An 18,688-nucleotide genomic window follows, 5' to 3' on the forward strand; every position below is an offset into this window, starting at 1 on the left:
GAAGTTTTTTTTTTTTAAAAAAGAATTTACAGTCCAAATAAATGCTTTCTCTGCCCTCATCTTTCACATACATCGTGACGAAATTGTTCCCTCTGCAGACTGACACAGCAATTTATTGTGTTTATTTTAAACTAAGCAAATCCTTTTCTTAATCTTCATTTTACTGCATAGCCTGTCTCCATCCTTAGAATTACTTATGAATATACGTCATTCACTGAAGTATTTTAGTAAAAAGAAATAAAAATAGATCAACTAATTTAATTAATTTTCTTTCTGTGATCTTTACTGCCATTTTTTTTCCATTGACTTGAATTTTTCCCAAATTAAAAAAACAAGTGTGTATGTAGATTTGAAGTTCCTGGTTATACAGTAAGTATTTTCATTGTGTTTAGTCAGATAACTGATTTCTAGGGAAATTATCTGGAAAGCAAAGGAATGATTTCATGAGCAAAGCTGCACATGTGAGGGCTTGAATGACAAGGTTGCCAATCAAGCCTGAAAGCAAAACATTTTACTCTATGACGCTGACTTAATAGGTGGTAAAAAGAATTTTCACTTTTTAGCTAGTTCAAGGAAGCAAGCGTCCAACCACGAAGTGCAACAGTTAGAAACAATATGCTGAAATCTCCAACAACAGTAATTTGCTCAGCTTTTAAAGCAGTTACTATGATACTAGAAGGAGATGACGTAACCAGTGCATTCCCTTCGCCTGTGCCACACTTTCCATCTAGGAAAGAAAAGGATTTTCCTTTCCAACGCCATAAAACGGGCATCTTTTAGGAACGTTACACATGACTTACATGAATTTTTTTTGATGTGGAAAAACTACTTCCAAATTTACATAAACTTTTAAAAATAGTTACTGGTAAGAAAAATTTACATGAGATTTTTATGGACTTCGGTTCCTACTAAATTGCTTCCCCCTTTGGGTAACAAATTTGAAGTACACCAGCATTTATCTCAAAGAGTCTGTAGCGTCTACAAAAGCTGGTTGTCTTACCATTCATATAAGAAATGGATACTGGCTGTAATAGGAATATTTTATGTAAGACATTCACAGTCATTCACTGTTTGAGAATATTTTAATCTCATTAGAACTAAATAAAGTGCTATTTCAAGGCATTTAAAGTAATAATTCCAACTGAATTGAAATTTAGGTGATAGGCATCAAGGAACCTGCACATAACATTCAAGAACATCATTTAACATCTATAATAGCGTATCAGACTGGACCAGTGGCCCATGTAAATTAATCCCCGACCTCCCTCTATGTAGTTAAAAACTACATGTTTCAGAGAAAGGTAAAACAGTTCTATTCTCAGTCTGGCTGCTTATACTGTCCTTTCAGTGGGGTGAAGCTTCAGAGTCAACAACTTTCTCTACAACCAATGATATCTGACAACTGCTAAATAATCGTTTTAACTTGTAGCGATGCTAATAGAAATATATACATCTGCTTTAGCCCATCCCTAGTATCCCTTTTCATAGCCTCCTGTGAAAATTAATTTTCACATATGCATTACACATCACGAGTTAGCTCTCTCAAACAGATAGATCATCTTTTACAATACTTTATCTTCAGCCTTTCCTTTTCAGGGCATTTTTCATTTTTACTAAATTGAATTTATATAGTATTACCAAATTGAATTTATATGATATTACCAAATCTCCACCAAACATTAAATACAGAGGTTAGTAAAAACAAACAAAAAACAGGCTTTGAGGCACAAGTAATAGCATACATCAGTGCAAATTAAAGTTGTGGCTTTCAATTAAATTCCGTTTATGTGACATACTTTAACAGTAATCCCTAATCCAACTCTTTTCCTTATTTCTTTTATCTTTCCTAAAAATCTCTAGTTGAATGTCTCACAATTCTGTGATGTTGAACAAAGAGTCTAGATACAACCTTTAAATACAGTGTCTGCTTTGGATTTCCAATGTGTTAAAGCCCATGGAAAAACTAATATGTAAATATTTGCAGCTCTAAGGGCTTTCCTTCCTTTCAAAAGTCTGATGCCTTTGAATACTATATATGCTACTGCTTGCACTGTAAATACCATTTGATTTATATAAATATGTGTGTACACGCGTTTATAGCATACATAAAGCAGACATGCCCAGAAATACATGCATGCCCAAAAAGAGCCAAATACATTGAAAACTTAGTAAGGAGGACACTTTACTTCCTAAAATGACACAAAACACTGCCACTGGACAGGAGGAAACTCTGGCTTCTCTGAAGTCCTACTTTTTCAATTATTTTTGAGAATGTCCAAATGTTTAGCAATAACTTGGTAAAATCAAAGACGATTTTATGAATATTTGAAAACATCTTGTAGTTGTTACTTTTTTGTTCTAAAACATAAGCTATTCATTGCGGTCTGTACATATAATAACATGGCTTCAAGATTTAACTTTCAGATAATAGTAGTTCTATACCTAGATTCAATTTTGGGGTCAGACCATCTGAAAAGGTATTGGACAATGACAAAGGTAATAAAAACATATTTCAGATTGCTCACTTGTTGAATTTAACTCTCACAAACCATGGGAAATTTGAACGGCTCTCTCAAAAAAAACCTGGAGAAGTAAAAACATCTTTCAGGAAAAATATTTAATCAGGCAACTCACAAAAATATCAGTCCAAGAGGGAAGTATAGTCTCAGAAGCGACATTAATTTCTTTCTTCCTTTAACTCCAGTTATCAGCTATTTTTAAGGTGTTATTTGTATTTTGTTAAGCATGATATATACTTAAGAAACACATTTATTTGTAGACAACCACAATTGATTTGTATGAAAGCTATGAAAACCAGCATTTTTAGGTTAATACACATTTTGCACTTACTTTATAATATGCCACTATATAGGGCAGGGACTCTTTGTCAGGGAGTGTAGTGACCGCATGAGGGGTAATAGTTTTAAATTGAAAGGGGTAGATTTAGATTTGAGAGGTAATAGTTTTAAATTGAAAGGGGTAGATTTAGATTAGCTATCAGGAAGAAATCCTTTCCTGTGAGGGTGGTGAGGCACTGGAACAGGTTGCCCAGAGAAGCTGTGGCTGCCCCATCCCTGGAGGGGTTCAAGGCCAGGCTGGATGGGGCTTGGAGCAACCTGGTCTGGTGGGAGGTGTCCCTGCCCAGGGCAGGGGGGTTGGAACTTGATGATCTTTAATGGTCCCTTCCAATCCAAATCATTCTATGATTCTATCCTACAGAATTATGCAAAGTACATGCTTTGTATTTTGGTTTTCCCATGACTGCATGCACTTACAGTGTCACATGCTTACTCTGGTAGGCCTACTGTGACATGGAAACTGGTGGAGGCGGTTGGACCGTTATTCAGAGACGTGAGGACGGCAGTGTGGACTTTCACCGGACATGGAAAGAGTACAAGATGGTAAACAATGTTTTCTGAAGCCTAAATATTAGTTATTATTATCTGAAATCTGATATAACAAGGTAATATTAATAGCATCCTTAGAACGTAAGCAGGTTTTAGAAGTTGTCTTTGTCCTTAAATGTTCATTTAGGAATGTCATAGTAGAAGCTGTTTGCTTCAGCAGACTTGCAAGTGTGATGTTTGTTTTTAAAGAGAAACCTCACTTTTCTTTAATCAACTGTTCCATGATATGTCCACATTTTTGAGTTATTTATATTTGTGTTTCTAGTGGCAACAGTAGAAACATCTCCAAATCTACTAAGTAATACTGATTCACTATTTCAGATTCCTGAGTTTGTCTTTACTGAAATTAACTTTTTGAAATATTGCACATCTATAACCCTCACAGACACAGTAAAATTCTTAGTTGACAGATTGAAAGCTATTAAACTTAAAAACTGATAAAGTTATCATTTTAAACTCAAAGAAAAACCAAAGCAAAGCTATTTAAATATACAACTTGAATTACAGGGATTTGGTGATCCTGCTGGGGAGTACTGGCTGGGAAATGAGTTTGTTTCTCAACTGACTAATCAGAAGCGGTATGTTCTTAAAATACACCTGAAAGACTGGGAAGGAAATGAGGCATATTCATTGTATGACCACTTCTCTCTAGCAAACGAAGAATTAAAATACAGGTAAGCAGAAAAATCAGTTCCGAATAAAAAAAAATCTCATACTAATCATTCTAGACTGTGTAGATGCATGACCTTATTTCATACAAAGTATGGCATTTTTTCATTTCACTCAGAAAATAATGTTTGCTCCATTTTTCACCTATTTCTTAAAACAATAATTTTTTTTCCCCAGCAGAGACAATGTATATTTTATTAGGGCACAACGGGTGAGTGTAACACAGAGATGGTATGGGATACATTTGCCCCTACAGAATTATGCAAAGTACATGCTTTGTATTTTGGTTTTCCCATGACTGCATGCACTTACAGTGTCACATGCTTACTCTGGTAGGCCTACTGTGACATGGAAACTGGTGGAGGCGGTTGGACCGTTATTCAGAGACGTGAGGACGGCAGTGTGGACTTTCACCGGACATGGAAAGAGTACAAGATGGTAAACAATGTTTTCTGAAGCCTAAATATTAGTTATTATTATCTGAAATCTGATATAACAAGGTAATATTAATAGCATCCTTAGAACGTAAGCAGGTTTTAGAAGTTGTCTTTGTCCTTAAATGTTCATTTAGGAATGTCATAGTAGAAGCTGTTTGCTTCAGCAGACTTGCAAGTGTGATGTTTGTTTTTAAAGAGAAACCTCACTTTTCTTTAATCAACTGTTCCATGATATGTCCACATTTTTGAGTTATTTATATTTGTGTTTCTAGTGGCAACAGTAGAAACATCACCAAATCTACTAAGTAATACTGATTCACTATTTCAGATTCCTGAGTTTGTCTTTACTGAAATTAACTTTTTGAAATATTGCAGATCTATAACCCTCACAGACACAGTAAAATTCTTAGTTGACAGATTGAAAGCTATTAAACTTAAAAACTGATAAAGTTATCATTTTAAACTCAAAGAAAAACCAAAGAAAAGCTATTTAAATATACAACTTGAATTACAGGGATTTGGTGATCCTGCTGGGGAGTACTGGCTGGGAAATGAGTTTGTTTCTCAACTGACTAATCAGAAGCGGTATGTTCTTAAAATACACCTGAAAGACTGGGAAGGAAATGAGGCATATTCATTGTATGACCACTTCTCTCTAGCAAACGAAGAATTAAAATACAGGTAAGCAGAAAAATCAGTTCCGAATAAAAAAAAATCTCATACTAATCATTCTAGACTGTGTAGATGCATGACCTTATTTCATACAAAGTATGGCATTTTTTCATTTCACTCAGAAAATAATGTTTGCTCCATTTTTCACCTATTTCTTAAAACAATAATTTTTTTTCCCCAGCAGAGACAATGTATATTTTATTAGGGCACAACGGGTGAGTGTAACACAGAGATGGTATGGGATACATTTGCCAGTATAGTGGATGGCAGTGCACGATATTCAGGGTAATAGGAACCTGTCTGCAGTTGCTATCAAATCCTGATTCTAGGCAACAAAGACATTTCTGCAAGGCAGATGACTTAGATGAACAGTACTGCAAGGAGACTTACCACTTAAGTTAGTGGCTAGTAGGAGCTGTACTGTCATTGTGAAGAGCACACTGAGGTAATGCTACCTTCTCCTTCTGTGACCCACTGGCATGAATTTTCAAAGAACAAAAATTCTACCTGAGAAAATGAAGCTAATAGTAGAAGTCCAGTCTCACTTCCTACAAACCTGTCACTTTGACCACCAGATTTTAATAGACCTATTCCTTATGCTCCCATCATACTGTAATATGTAAAGCTTCACAATTTCTTCTTACGTATTTGGTTAAAATAGGAAATAACATACACTTTAATTAAATACTTTATATTTAAATAAATATTATCATAGTATTATACATTTTAAATAGTATCATAGCGTTACACATTTTGAAATGTACCAGCCATAGCTGAAATATATGGGCAGGTCATATTTCATTCTACAGTCCCTCTGTAAATGCAGTTGATGTTTTTTTGATTGCTTAGAGAAGAAACTAGAAACTCTACAGTAGAACAGATGCTTTCCTACTACATTGTCCAGGAAATGTTTCTTTATAAGAATCTTAGAGATTCATGGAGCTTTAGGTGACTGGATAGAAAAATTACTTCGATGAATTTCTCCAAGATGTCTAGCAGCTCTTTGTTGTAAACAAAGTCAGTCTGACACTCGAGAGATCTGATGCTGTCCACAGAATGGTAGAGCTTGGAAGGGACCTTCGGATATCATCTAGTCCAACTACCATGCCAGAGCAGATTCACCCAGTGGCTCTCATCCAGGCAGGGTTTGAATATCTCCAGAGAAGGAGACTTCACAACCTCTCTGGGCAGCCCGTTCCAGTGCTCTGTCACCCTCAAAGTAAAGAAGTTTTTCCTCATATTCGGACAGAATTTCCTGTGTTCCGGTTTGTGCCTGATGCCCCTTGTCCTATCATTGTGTAGCACTGAAAAGAATCTGGCCCCATCCTCTTGACACCCACCCTTTAGGTATTTGTCATCCAGGCAGGGTTTGAATATCTCCAGAGAAGGAGACTTCACAACCTCTCTGGGCAGCCCGTTCCAGTGCTCTGTCACCCTCAAAGTAAAGAAGTTTTTCCTCATATTCGGACAGAATTTTCTGTGTTCCGGTTTGTGCCTGATGCCCCTTGTCCTATCATTGTGTAGCACTGAAAAGAATCTGGCCCCATCCTCTTGACACCCACCCTTTAGGTATTTATAAGCATTGATGCGATCCCCACTCAGTTTTCTCCAGGCTGAACAGACCCAGGTGTCTCAGTCTTTCCTTGTAAGAGAGATGCTCTCCGTGACTTCAACTCAAGTCTTATACGCAAAGCAATCCAAAACTATCAGCATCTCCCTCCCCCAAAACGTTAGATCTCAATGCCTTAGTAGTATACAGTTGTCTCAACTCCAAAGCAAATATTTTTTCATCTGGAAATAGTCAGAATCTACAGCAGAGATTTTTTTAAAGTAATACTTTAAAATACTTATGAAGGCAACCTTTGCAAAATGGGTCACTTTACTTGTCCACTTAAAATATTTAAAAAAATTACTGAAGACTAAGATGGTTGTCTGTAAATAGATACTTTACTTTAAAATGCAACCAAACATGGAATGCATCACAGAATGCAGTGGATTAAAGAATGTATTTAACATTATGAAAAAGGAAAAAAAAAATCTAAGAAAGTATTAAGAGCAACTTTCATTGCAGTGAAAACATTATACATTCTGAATGCTGGAAAAAATATGAGTTGGATCATAAAACTCAAAATTCATAGATTCATAGAGAAACTGAGGTCAGAATGGACTTCCTGGTCTCAAAGCTATGAGGTCAGACCAGGATGCTCAGGGCTTTATCCAGCTGGATCTTGAGAACCTCCAAAGGTGGAGATCGCACAACCTGTTCCACTGCTTGTCTGCCCTCATGGTGAAAAAGGTTTTCCTGATATCCAGTCAAAACCTCTCATTTAATTGTCTTTTAAAAACTGATTAATAATAATAATAATAAATGAAAATTCTCTGCTTACATTAGACTGAGAGGGAACAGTCTAGGAGGTTCCTTGAATGTGTTGGGGATAACTTCCTGACACTGCTGACTAGGGAAGGAGCCCTGCTGGACCTGTTGTTTGTGAACAGGGAAGGACTTGTGGGGCATGCAATGGCTGGAGGCCGTCTAGGGCACAGTGATCATGAAATGATAGAGTTTTTGACTCTTGGAGAAGCAAGGAGGGGGGTCAGCAGAACTGTCACCTTGGACTTTCAGAGGGCAGACTTAGTTTTTTTCAGGAGCCTGGTTGACGGAGTCCCTTGAGAAGAAGCCCTGAAGGGCAAAGATCCTAAGGAAGGCTGGACATTTTTAAAGAAGGAAGTCTTAATGGCACAAGAGCAGGCCGTCCCCATGCACTGAAAAAATGAGCTGCTGGGGAAAAAGACGGGCCTAACTGAACAGAGAGATATTTTTATCAAGGGTCAAGGTGAGGGGATCAAGTGCACCCTCTGTAAATTTGCAGACGATACTAAATCTGGTGGGAGTGTGGACCTGCTTGAGGGTAGAAAGGTGTTGCAGAGGGATGTGGATGGGCTGGATCGATGGGCCAAGGCCAATGGAATGAGGTTCAACAAGCCCGAGTTTTGGGTCTTGCGCTTGGGTCACAACAGACCTATACAGCGCTGCTGCCTGGTGGAAAAGGACCTGGAGGTGTTGCTTGACAGTTGGCTGAATGTGAGCCAGCAGGATGCCCAGGTGGCCAACAAGGCCAATGGCATCTTGACCTGTATCAGAAAGTAGTGTGGTGAGTAGGACTAGGGAAGTGATCATCCCCCAGTACTCGGGACTGGTGAGGCTGCAACTCAAATACTGTGTTCAGTTTTAGGTCCCTCACTACAAGAAAGACATTGAGGTGCTGGAGCTTGTGCAGAGAAGGGCAGTGAAGCTGGTGAGGGGTCTGGAGAACAAGTCTTATGAGGAGGAGCTGAGGGAGCTGGAGAAAAGGAGACTGAAGGGAGACCTTATCACTCTCTACAACTACCTGAAAGGAGGGTGTAGCGATGTTTGTGTTGGTCTCTTCTCCTGAGTAAGAAGTGATAGGATGAGAGGAAATCACCTCAAGTTGTGCCAGGGGAGGTTTAGATTGGATATTGGGAAAAAATTCTTCACTGAAAGGGTTATCAAACATTGGAACAGGCTGCCCAGGGAACTGGTTGAAAAATCCCTGGGGGCATTTAAAAGACATGTAGATGTTGTGCTTAGGGACATGGTTTAGCAGTGGACTTGTCAATGTTAGGTTGATGGTTGACTTGATGATCTTAAAGGTCTTTTCCAACCTAAATGATTCTATGATTTAACACTAATAAATCTATGAAGGATGTGACAAGGGACAGTAATTAGGAAAGCGGAAAGGGAAATAATTGAGAAACTCCTATATTATCAGTTACTAGTTGGTAATTAGTAGTCCAGGTTCTCTCTTATAGATGCAAAGTTGTAATGCTAAATTGCCATGTTGTGCTAACATCCAAAAAGTTTTGATTTAAACTTTTGTACCACTAATAAATCTATGAAGGATGTGACAAGGGACAGTAATTAGGAAAGCGGAAAGGGAAATAATTGAGAAACTCCTATATTATCAGTTACTAGTTGGTAATTAGTAGTCCAGGTTCTCTCTTATAGATGCAAAGTTGTAATGCTAAATTGCCATGTTGTGCTAACACAATCCAAAAAGTTTTGATTTAAACTTTTGTACTCAATTAAAATAAAATAATTGCACACAATGTACTTAGAGTATTAAGAAATGCATGATATATATGAAAAATACCAGGAGTTATTATCTACTTGCTGTCATTTTCTTCTAATATGGCATGAATAAAACACTCATCTCTACAAATGTGGAGGCTGTTCATTGGAATATTGTGCTGACCATTTCCACTCTTATGAAAACATTATGCTGCAAAACAGCTTACAACTGTACATTGGCCAGAAGAGAACTGAAATATTTGAACAGGATGTTTATTGCAAGCTATTCCATCGTTATTTTGCAGATCAACTACCATTAACTTCCATATAATAATTGTTTTTCCATTCTTCACTTCTACAGGATCTACCTTAAAGGACTTACTGGGACAGCGGGCAAAATAAGTAGTATAAGCCAACCAGGAAATGATTTTAGCACAAAGGATGCAGACAATGACAAATGTATTTGCAAATGTTCACAAATGCTAACAGGAGGTAGGAATGTTTTTATGTTTCTCAGTCTTCCTATTTTTATTGGCACTGAAATTGTCTGTTAGATAAATAGTAATAATTTTGACTAAGTGAATTTTGACTATCGAAGAAGTCCAAAACTCACAGATATAAATGCTAGTATAGTGACTAGAAAGGAAATATTTTATCATTGGACAAAGGTTAGTTAAAGTAAAACAAGAGCAGTTAAAACTGGAGAAATAAATGGTCTTTCAAGTTGGGGTGCAAGAAAATCTGTAATTGTGGAACAAACCAGGGTAACAGCAGACTCTTCCAAGGAATAAGATAACATAGTCCCAGAGATCAAAACACTTAACCCCCATAAAAAACTTGTTTTAGAGGTTCAGTTGATCAGTGAAATGTCTCCTGATTCTGTAGGCACAAACCCATTTCCTAACTATCCAGAGCAGAAGACCACCCCAAAAGCTGCTGTATACTGTACGTACCACAGAAGGGTACAAAAATGTAATTCATTATGATTATGAAATGCAATACATACATAAATTTAAGATACACCACATATGAAATATCTATATTTTTCTAATGATTGTTCACTAGTTACTGGAGTTTTAGGTTGTATTTTTATCTTGAACCACACAAGCCATTCTATAATTTGTTGATCTAGAATTCCACATTCTGAAATGTAAACAAAATGCTTTGTAAATTTGACTTCTCTTCCTGTTATCTCTTAAGCAGTGGTTTGTTTCCCTATAGCACAAGTTGCAAGACAAAAGACAGCTTCAGTTTATCCAAAAGGATAATTGGATTACTGCCCTGTAAAACAGAACACATGCATTATCGCCATCATAACAGAAGTATAAAAATATTATTTTATATAATAAAAATAAATTTTCCTTATGACCCACTAACAGGTCAGGACCACAAGGGTACAAAATAAGTTTGGGTTCCTTTTTTCTCCTTTTCCTTCTTACCAAGTTTCAGCACAGAGGTCTTAAACTAATCTGCACAGAGAACTGAAATGGATGACTGAATTAATCCTCTAAAAACAATTAAGAAAGGAGTTCAAATCTGTGAAGAATAGGAATTTACCAAAGAGTAGATAAAAAACAAAGAAGACTCAATATTGTTATAGTTAAGTCAAGTTCTGCCCTGAGACTGTCAACAATAATGTTTGATATCGACAATAAATTAAGCTTGATTGAAAGCCTTCCCTTCTCAGTTTTAAACTACTATATATCACATAAGATTCAAGAGTATGTAGTGGATACATAATACGTTTTCTTGCAGAGTTTGAGGGACATATGTTATACTGACACTTCCAAATCATACGAATGAAAACCTGGTTTTAGATTTCTTTTTAATTTCAAGAGAAGAAAGTGTCCTTCTATACTATTATGAAAATTACCTGGGCTAACATTTTCCTCTGCTGATGGTTTTGTTTGTTTACTGTCTGGCAGGATGGTGGTTTGATGCATGTGGTCCTTCTAACCTCAACGGAATGTATTACCCATTACGACAGAACAACAACAAGTTCAACGGTATCAAGTGGTACTACTGGAAGGGCTCGGGATACTCTCTCAAAGCCACGACTATGATGATCCGACCAGCAGATTTCTAAATGCTTTTGCATTATGTGAATGATGTATTGTATAGTCTTCAAAGACTTCATTTGCCGAGCATATAAACACACATCTGCAACTTGTCTCATTTTCAAGCCCAGAAAACATGCGCTAATGTTCTGAAGGGATCAGTTCACTACAATTCCTGAATTGCAATAGCCTTGATCAGCTAAAGCTCTTATTATTCAACTAGACACAAGGTCTAAAGCATCAACCTGGTATAACAGTGATTTGGCCAAATGACTGAATAAAAAGAACATCCAAGAAACTGTCAGAGAACTTAAGGACTCTGTTTTCCCGATCATTTATGTTATGTATGTGTTAGTAAATAACTGGAACTGTGAAAAATATCTAAAATAGTTTTAGAAATATGCATTTTGCCTCATCACTGAACTTTAAACATTACTCTAATATAAAACACTTAACTAGATCTAGAACTATTTATCTCTGTGTCATGTTTGCCTTTTATGTACATAAAAAACCCCATCCTGTAATTAGCTCAATACTGTAGTTGAAGAACACATTCTTTCCTTCCATAGTCTCCTAAACAGTTTCTTACACTTATTCGGGGATTTTTGCCAATAGCCTCTATTACTTTATTTAACAGAGGACAGATAGCATTTAAGTACTTTGCATTTATTCTTGGGAAATACCATGTACAAAAATCACCATTTCTTTCAGTTTGTACTTATTACAGTCACTATATTTAAGCTGCAAAAAATCCCTGAACATTACAGTATAGTATGTGTTTCTTTATATTTTTATGAAGATTGTACTTTTTTTCCTTTCCTTGTTTTTACTTGTAAAATAACTGATCAGTATTTTACAAACCGAGACAACGGCATTAACACCAAATGTTCAGTTGTTTATGACAATCAGTTATCACCTGGTGCTGTAGTACAGCTATACGTTTTGTAAAAATAACCTAACTGAAAAACATATGCATATTCTTTGATACAATTAAATTCATGCTCATGAGTTAAAATTCAAATTACTGCATTATAAAAAGAGGGGAAAAAAATATCTGAAAATTATCTAGGGTCATAATGTTGGGTTCTTTTCAGAAAGGACTTCTCCCTAGAAATTCTCTGTAGGTAAGCCCTCAATGTATGATACAACATGAATAAATTACTCTACTGGGTGATTTTTTGCTTTTTAATTACTATATGCTTTAAAAATGTGTACTATGCACTGCAGTTGAGTTGATAAGATATTGAGTTGAGAAGATATTTCTTCATAAATCACGCAAAATAATTTAGTGCAGATTTTTCCCCAAATCAATTTTAAGTTATAATTCTCATGCTTAGTCTTTGCCTTAAGTAATAATTTTGCAAATTTTTAATTTCAGCAGATGACTGAATTAGTTGGAAGGCAAAACCGTATCTCATAATAAAACAAAACAAAAACCCCAGACACAGTATTTCTGGAGGCTTACTTAATGAAGGTATTGTATCTTCAAAACAGTAAATTATGGAGAAAGATGGAAGAAAACACTTCATTTCATACTGACAGCCATTAAAGAGTACCCCACCACTCAAACCACCACCATTCTTCTCTGAAAATGGGTCAGCATAACTAAAGGGTAGCAGTGACAAAAATACTTCTAATATTACTTCATGATCGGATTTTAAATAAATCTAATGAATGTAAATTAATAGTCATCATCTGAAGAAATGCATAAAATAATCTGAATGTATTTAAGATTACTGTTTAAGTATTTTATTGTTTCTCCTAGCAAACTTTTAAGGATAAACATACCCCAAACTAAAAAAATACTTCTCAAAATTGTTACTATGAATTTCTAAGAAATGTCTTAAAGAGTGGGTCTAGCAGAGGGCCACCAAGCTAGTAAAGAAAGTAGCCATAACAAGAAGCACAAGGTGTGCAAATAGAGGCTGAGAGAGATGGCCTTTTTCAGCCTGGAGAAGAGAAGGGGTCGGGGAGACCTTACTGCTATGACTGCCTGATCAAGCCCGCAGAGAAGACAGAGCCAAGCCCTTCTTCAAGGTGTACCACAACGGGACAAGAGGCGGCGAACACAAGTTCAAATTGGGGAAATGGTATTTCCCATTTTAATTTATTTGTTTATTAACATGAGGCTGGACTGGACAAGTCCCTTGGAGCAGAGCATTGAACTAGACAAGCTACAGAGGTCCCTTTCTATGAAATTTAATAGAAATGCTGAGTCTAGATTACTGTTATTCCTGCTTCACTGCATTTAATCAGACAAATAAAGAAAATACTCCCAATGCTTGAGATAGTAAGCATATCCAACCTAATAATGTAAAAAAAAAAAAAAAAAAAAAAACAAAAAAAAAAAAAAAAAATTAAAAAACAAAAAAAAAAAAAAAAAAAAAAAAAAAAAAAAAAAAAAAAAAAAAAAAAAAAAAACAAACACAACCCCCCCCAGGTCCAAGGTGGGAGAGAGGCTTCGGCTCTAAGCACCCAAAAAAAAAAAAAAAAAAAAACCAACAAAAAACCTAAAAGTTTCAAAACCATGATGGAATCTGGCACAGAATGAGTGCTCAACCTGGCAAAGGAAATAGGTCTACCTTCTGTTTGATGTTAACCTTCAATATTTTTGTAAGAAAACACTATATAACAAGAATAATTAAACATTGCATGGCTAGTTTTGGTTTGTTGGAAAAAAGTCTTTATTAAGCTTAAGGCTTTTTGATGACTATTCTGGGAAAGTGATTGAAGACATTGTGTAGACATGGAACAAATCAATTGCTTATTGAGACTTTCATTTTCTGGGAAAATGGAATAATTTATCAACATGAATGTAAAATTTTAGAGTGAATATATTTTTAAAGGACATTTTATCTAAGTGAGATTGCATGGCTTAAACTGCAAACACCAAAGTGAAGTGAGAAGACATTTTGGAAGGAAAAAGGAAAAAGAAGGCTGCAACAACTGCTTTGGACTTGGTACAAACAACTAAGATATAACAACGAGATAATCCCTTCTTTTAATTCCTTCCTGTAATCAAATAAATGGTATATAAAACTAGAATGCACTTCCATTTTCTCTAAATACAGAAAAGAAAGAATAAGAAAAGAAAGGGAATATAAACACCGTTCATGTTCAAATAATAATCGTATCTTTAAGATATCTGTTACATTAAGAAACCAGAATGACTCAAATAGGGAACAATTGGAAAGGTGATGGAAATATGACCTTGGACACTGACTTTGTTCCCCTGCAAGAGGAGCACATTGCAAACAGAAGCAATTCAGATTCTCAGCACAAGCATAACCTCCCTCAATTTTATCTTCTCACCACCTCTCAAGCCCTCTTCTGTTTCAGGAATAAAAACTGTAAACAGAATCTAAAAAACAACCCCAACAGGAATAATTTCCAAAGAATGTTCTGTAAGTTGTTACTGATACCATGCTTGGTTATTAAACAAGGTAGTCTGAGAAGAAACAGAAAACTCAAATCACATTAATGTGAAGTACTTTGTTCTTCAAAAGAAGGGAAAAAAAGAACATGCTGCTTATTTTTTTTCACATTAAGTTTTACCATTCTTAGTATATTTACTATACAAAAAAATCTACTTCACCTGTTCGGAAAAAAGATGACATTATAATGGATGATTAATTTCTTTAGGCTTATTTCAGAATAACTGCTGCAGTTTCACTACTCTTTGAGAACATACAATTTATCAAATAAAGTCTTCATCTTGAAAACATTAAGCTACATAAATTATAGGTTTGGAAAGAATGTTAAAAATAAGTTCTTAAAAATTAATAAAATTATAACAAAAATATATAAAGTTCAAACTCCATTAAATGCTCTTTCTTCAAAGCCCGTATGAAACTTTGAGCAACAAGTAGCAGATGATAATATATTTAACTAGCTGCTACAATATAAGAGAAATTGTGAAATGTCTTTTGGCAAAACTCTTAGAGTCATTGACTAGTAACCTCCTAGAATTCCTCTTGTTATTAAAACCAAAATAAAATTACAGTTTAATCAATCACAACATATAGAGTCCACATGCACTTAGGTCTGCACAGATACACCATGCCACCACATACACACTTTTCACTAGTTCACAATTCAGTACTTGAGAACAATCATTAATGGCAGGAAAAATGCTTCATTTTACCTACTTAGTAGTTTTAAAAGCCCACAGTAATTTTCCAATTGTCCAAGTACTTTCTGGACTGAAACTATTGAGTCCACGACCTGAACAATCTTTTCATTAGGTATTAACATGCCTCTCCATTTTATATACAAGCACAGATAGAAATAAAATATGCCACAAATACATTAAAGGACATTTATACTTAAATAAAAAGCTAGTCTATTCAGATGTGAAATGGTGAATCATTATTTTGCATTTTCCATGCATACCACAGCTTTTGCACACACTTCAAAAAATAGTGGTCGAAGGAGAAAAGACTCCTTACAGTATTTGCTTTTAAAATACATTTTTTCTAGTAGGTCTTCTTGTTCAGAAAGCCTATTTAGAGAGCCAATCATTTTCCACATAAAGAAAAGAAAGTTCACAAGCTTAAAGAGCCATTAAACTTACAGGAGCTGCAGGGAAGCTGGATGAAAGCTCATATGGTTCCTCTGAGATCCAATGGCCCAATTCCAAAGACCACAGAACCTGAAATAAATTAAACAGTATGTAGAACTCTTATAATTTCTAAAATATCAAACTCTTTGAATGTGTAACTAGAAGTGACAGTGCAGTTGCTATAGTTGGTTTGATATGGTTACTTGAAATGGTTATATTTCAGGTTCCAAAATACACTATTTTTAATTTTTTTTTTTTAACAAAACTTTCAAAAGTAGTCCATCCAGCATTTTTCCTGGATTGATTTTCTAAACCATTCTTCAAAAAAATTTATAAGTTGCAACTGATAGAGTGTAATATTAAAAGCCTCACAAAGAGTGCGCAGGGACAACCTCTAAAGTGGTAAAAGTGTCATCTTTATGGGAAAACGGAAAGAAGATGAAGTTCCTACCATAGCTTCACCCTTGAGTCATACAATGGTCATTTTCCTACTAATTTCCAGATAGTCTAAATTATGAAGCACACTCTGATGGAAAAAGAGATCATTTTCCTCACAGAGCTTCATCACTGTAAGCTGAGCCATAAAGCTTCTCATATAGGTAAAAGACTGGTAATTTATTTCCCACTTTTGTCCACTGTCACACATTTGAGCTTGGCAACGTCCCTCCTGTATTTGGCATTTGGCACGCCTGAACTACGGGCCAAAAAAAAGCATTGGTACCCACTAGTGGGAGACAGCACAATTCATACATTCAACCTTAAAAACCACAGCAACCCCTCAATATCCTGCTGCTCCTACAGCCCCAGGTAGTATTAAGTGAACAAGAAGTGTATGTATATCCCCAAAAAGGGATACATGGAATTTATTAGATAATAAATCCCTGTGTTTAGGACAATTCTACCTCTGGCAGTGGCACTTTCCCTAAATAGTTCTCTAGCCATTTTAAATAGATGATGTCTGTTTCTTACTGTTAGCACAGCCATGCACCATTGAACTGTTGTCATTATTCACCTTAGGACCAGCTGAATTTCATCAGCATGTGAAATTATTCCCATGCCTGATTCACAAATAACTGAAATATACAGTATTTTTTTTTTATTCTTTTGGAAGATGCCATACAAATCCATATGTTATTAGTTTTAATTTAAATTATAAAACTTTACCTCTTAACATTTGGGAAGCAGTGCTATGAGATGTTCCTCTTGGACAAAAATAAGCACAATAGATATCAAGCATGATAAAGTTATCCTTTACAATCTTACGGCTCACTACCTAAATAAGATTCTAAGCTGGACAGACTGATTATAAACTAGTAATGTAAATCTTATAAAATGGCCTAATTATATGTAAGAAAATAAGTTTCTGTAAAGGGCTCTTTCACTCCAAATCTGTTGCTACAAGAAGCAAATTGCAAACTGAATTTAGGAAGAAATTTTGTTATTAAAAACAAGTTCTATAGTTTTTAGTCCAAAGTACCTTATGCTTGACAACTCTCAGGGGCACCAGAAATCTCTAATATGAGCTGTTACAAAAGTTGGTGCTTTGTGTGATGTGGCAAGTGGTTTTTAACTTGTGAGGGGAAGGCAGGTGTCCAATTTTGCAGGCTATTGGAAGTGAACAGTGATTTTTTTGTTGATAGTGAAAAGCAGCACATCTTCAAACTTATTGTTGAACTTTATACAAAAATCCAAAGAATATTATGTTTACTTTTAGGAAATGCACAATCAAATATTTGAAAATGTAACAGCTGTACAAAGAAAAAAAGAATTTCTATATTCATTATATCATACCAAACAAAAAAATAAGTTAAGCACGTAATAAATCAATAACCTTTAAAAATATTCAAAATCTGATAATACTCTGTTTAGCCAAGAAAAGTATAACAGCTTCTTAGAAACATACAGATAAGACTGCAACTTAGGATTCTAAGTTATACATTTTAAGGTGGTACCTGTGTATATTTTTAACAAATACTTTTTACAATTGACAATAAGAATATTGAGATCTGTTAGCTTTATACTTATAGCTGTTAAATAAAAGAATAATAATAAAAGAAACTTGTTAATCCAAACCATTTATCTTTTAATCACAGTATAAATCAACTTTAACTGAACTAAGAAAATTGTGACTTCTAATACAATTCTTTGAGACATGCTGTACGAAAAATAAATATTTGTAAATATTATTGAGCAGGAACAGATATATACATGCATAATGTGTACATCATGTCCTTCTAATACTGAAAACATGTTTGTACCAAGAGTAACTGGCCAACAACCCAAATAGATTAAAACACAAACCCAAAAGATTAGTTATGATTAAGTAATCCCATTTCATTTTCCAGGCCAATTTTACAGTAACAACCTCTATAAGTCCCTTTAATATTTACAGAATTTTGTTTAGAAATGAATTTTGTTTATCTTAACAAAAGATGGATTAATGCTTGTCTATCATGGTTCTGGAATTGAGTACAAAGGCATCATCTCTACTTGCCTAGATAAAGGAAAATTAGATACAGAGTTCACAAACAGGTCCTGCAGTAAATAATTAGGTCACCACTCACTAAAACATTCCGTTTTCATGAACACAAAGGCAAGAGCTCTCCATTTTAAGTCACTGCAAGTTTGCTTCTGACTTTGCCAGAGACAAATTTTCAACCAGTAACACTAAAAATATGCTTCAAGTTCATGTAAGACAAAAACAAATTATGATTTGCAATATTAAGTAAACTAGTTTTTCTTATTATGTCAGTAATATCTTCATACTCAATAATATTTCAGCTTCTTAAAGTGTT

The 18,688-nt window shown here is 35.2% G+C and overlaps 2 protein-coding genes across 4 annotated transcripts in view; one reads left to right on the plus strand and one right to left on the minus strand.

The window, feature by feature from the left end:
• The window catches only part of ANGPT2 (angiopoietin 2), a 45,532-nt gene extending 33,026 nt beyond the window's left edge, over positions 1 to 12,506 (plus strand). For all 3 annotated transcript variants that reach the window (XM_014948975.1, XM_014948976.1, XM_014948977.1), the window contains 4 exons: positions 3,300 to 3,401; positions 3,915 to 4,081; positions 9,637 to 9,767; positions 11,201 to 12,506. In XM_014948975.1, coding sequence (XP_014804461.1) covers positions 3,300 to 3,401; positions 3,915 to 4,081; positions 9,637 to 9,767; positions 11,201 to 11,361 — 561 coding nt within the window. In that variant the 3' untranslated portion in view covers positions 11,362 to 12,506. The remainder of the gene's footprint in view (positions 1 to 3,299; positions 3,402 to 3,914; positions 4,082 to 9,636; positions 9,768 to 11,200) is intronic.
• Positions 1 to 18,688, minus strand: part of MCPH1 (microcephalin 1) — a 128,463-nt gene that overhangs the window by 67,699 nt on the left and 42,076 nt on the right. The window contains exon 12 of the mRNA XM_014948974.1: positions 15,906 to 15,983. Within this exon, the coding sequence (XP_014804460.1) occupies positions 15,906 to 15,983 (78 nt within the window). The remainder of the gene's footprint in view (positions 1 to 15,905; positions 15,984 to 18,688) is intronic.

This window comes from Calidris pugnax, unplaced genomic scaffold (assembly GCF_001431845.1).
Source record: "Calidris pugnax isolate Ruff unplaced genomic scaffold, ASM143184v1 scaffold141, whole genome shotgun sequence".
NCBI lineage: Eukaryota > Metazoa > Chordata > Aves > Charadriiformes > Scolopacidae > Calidris > Calidris pugnax.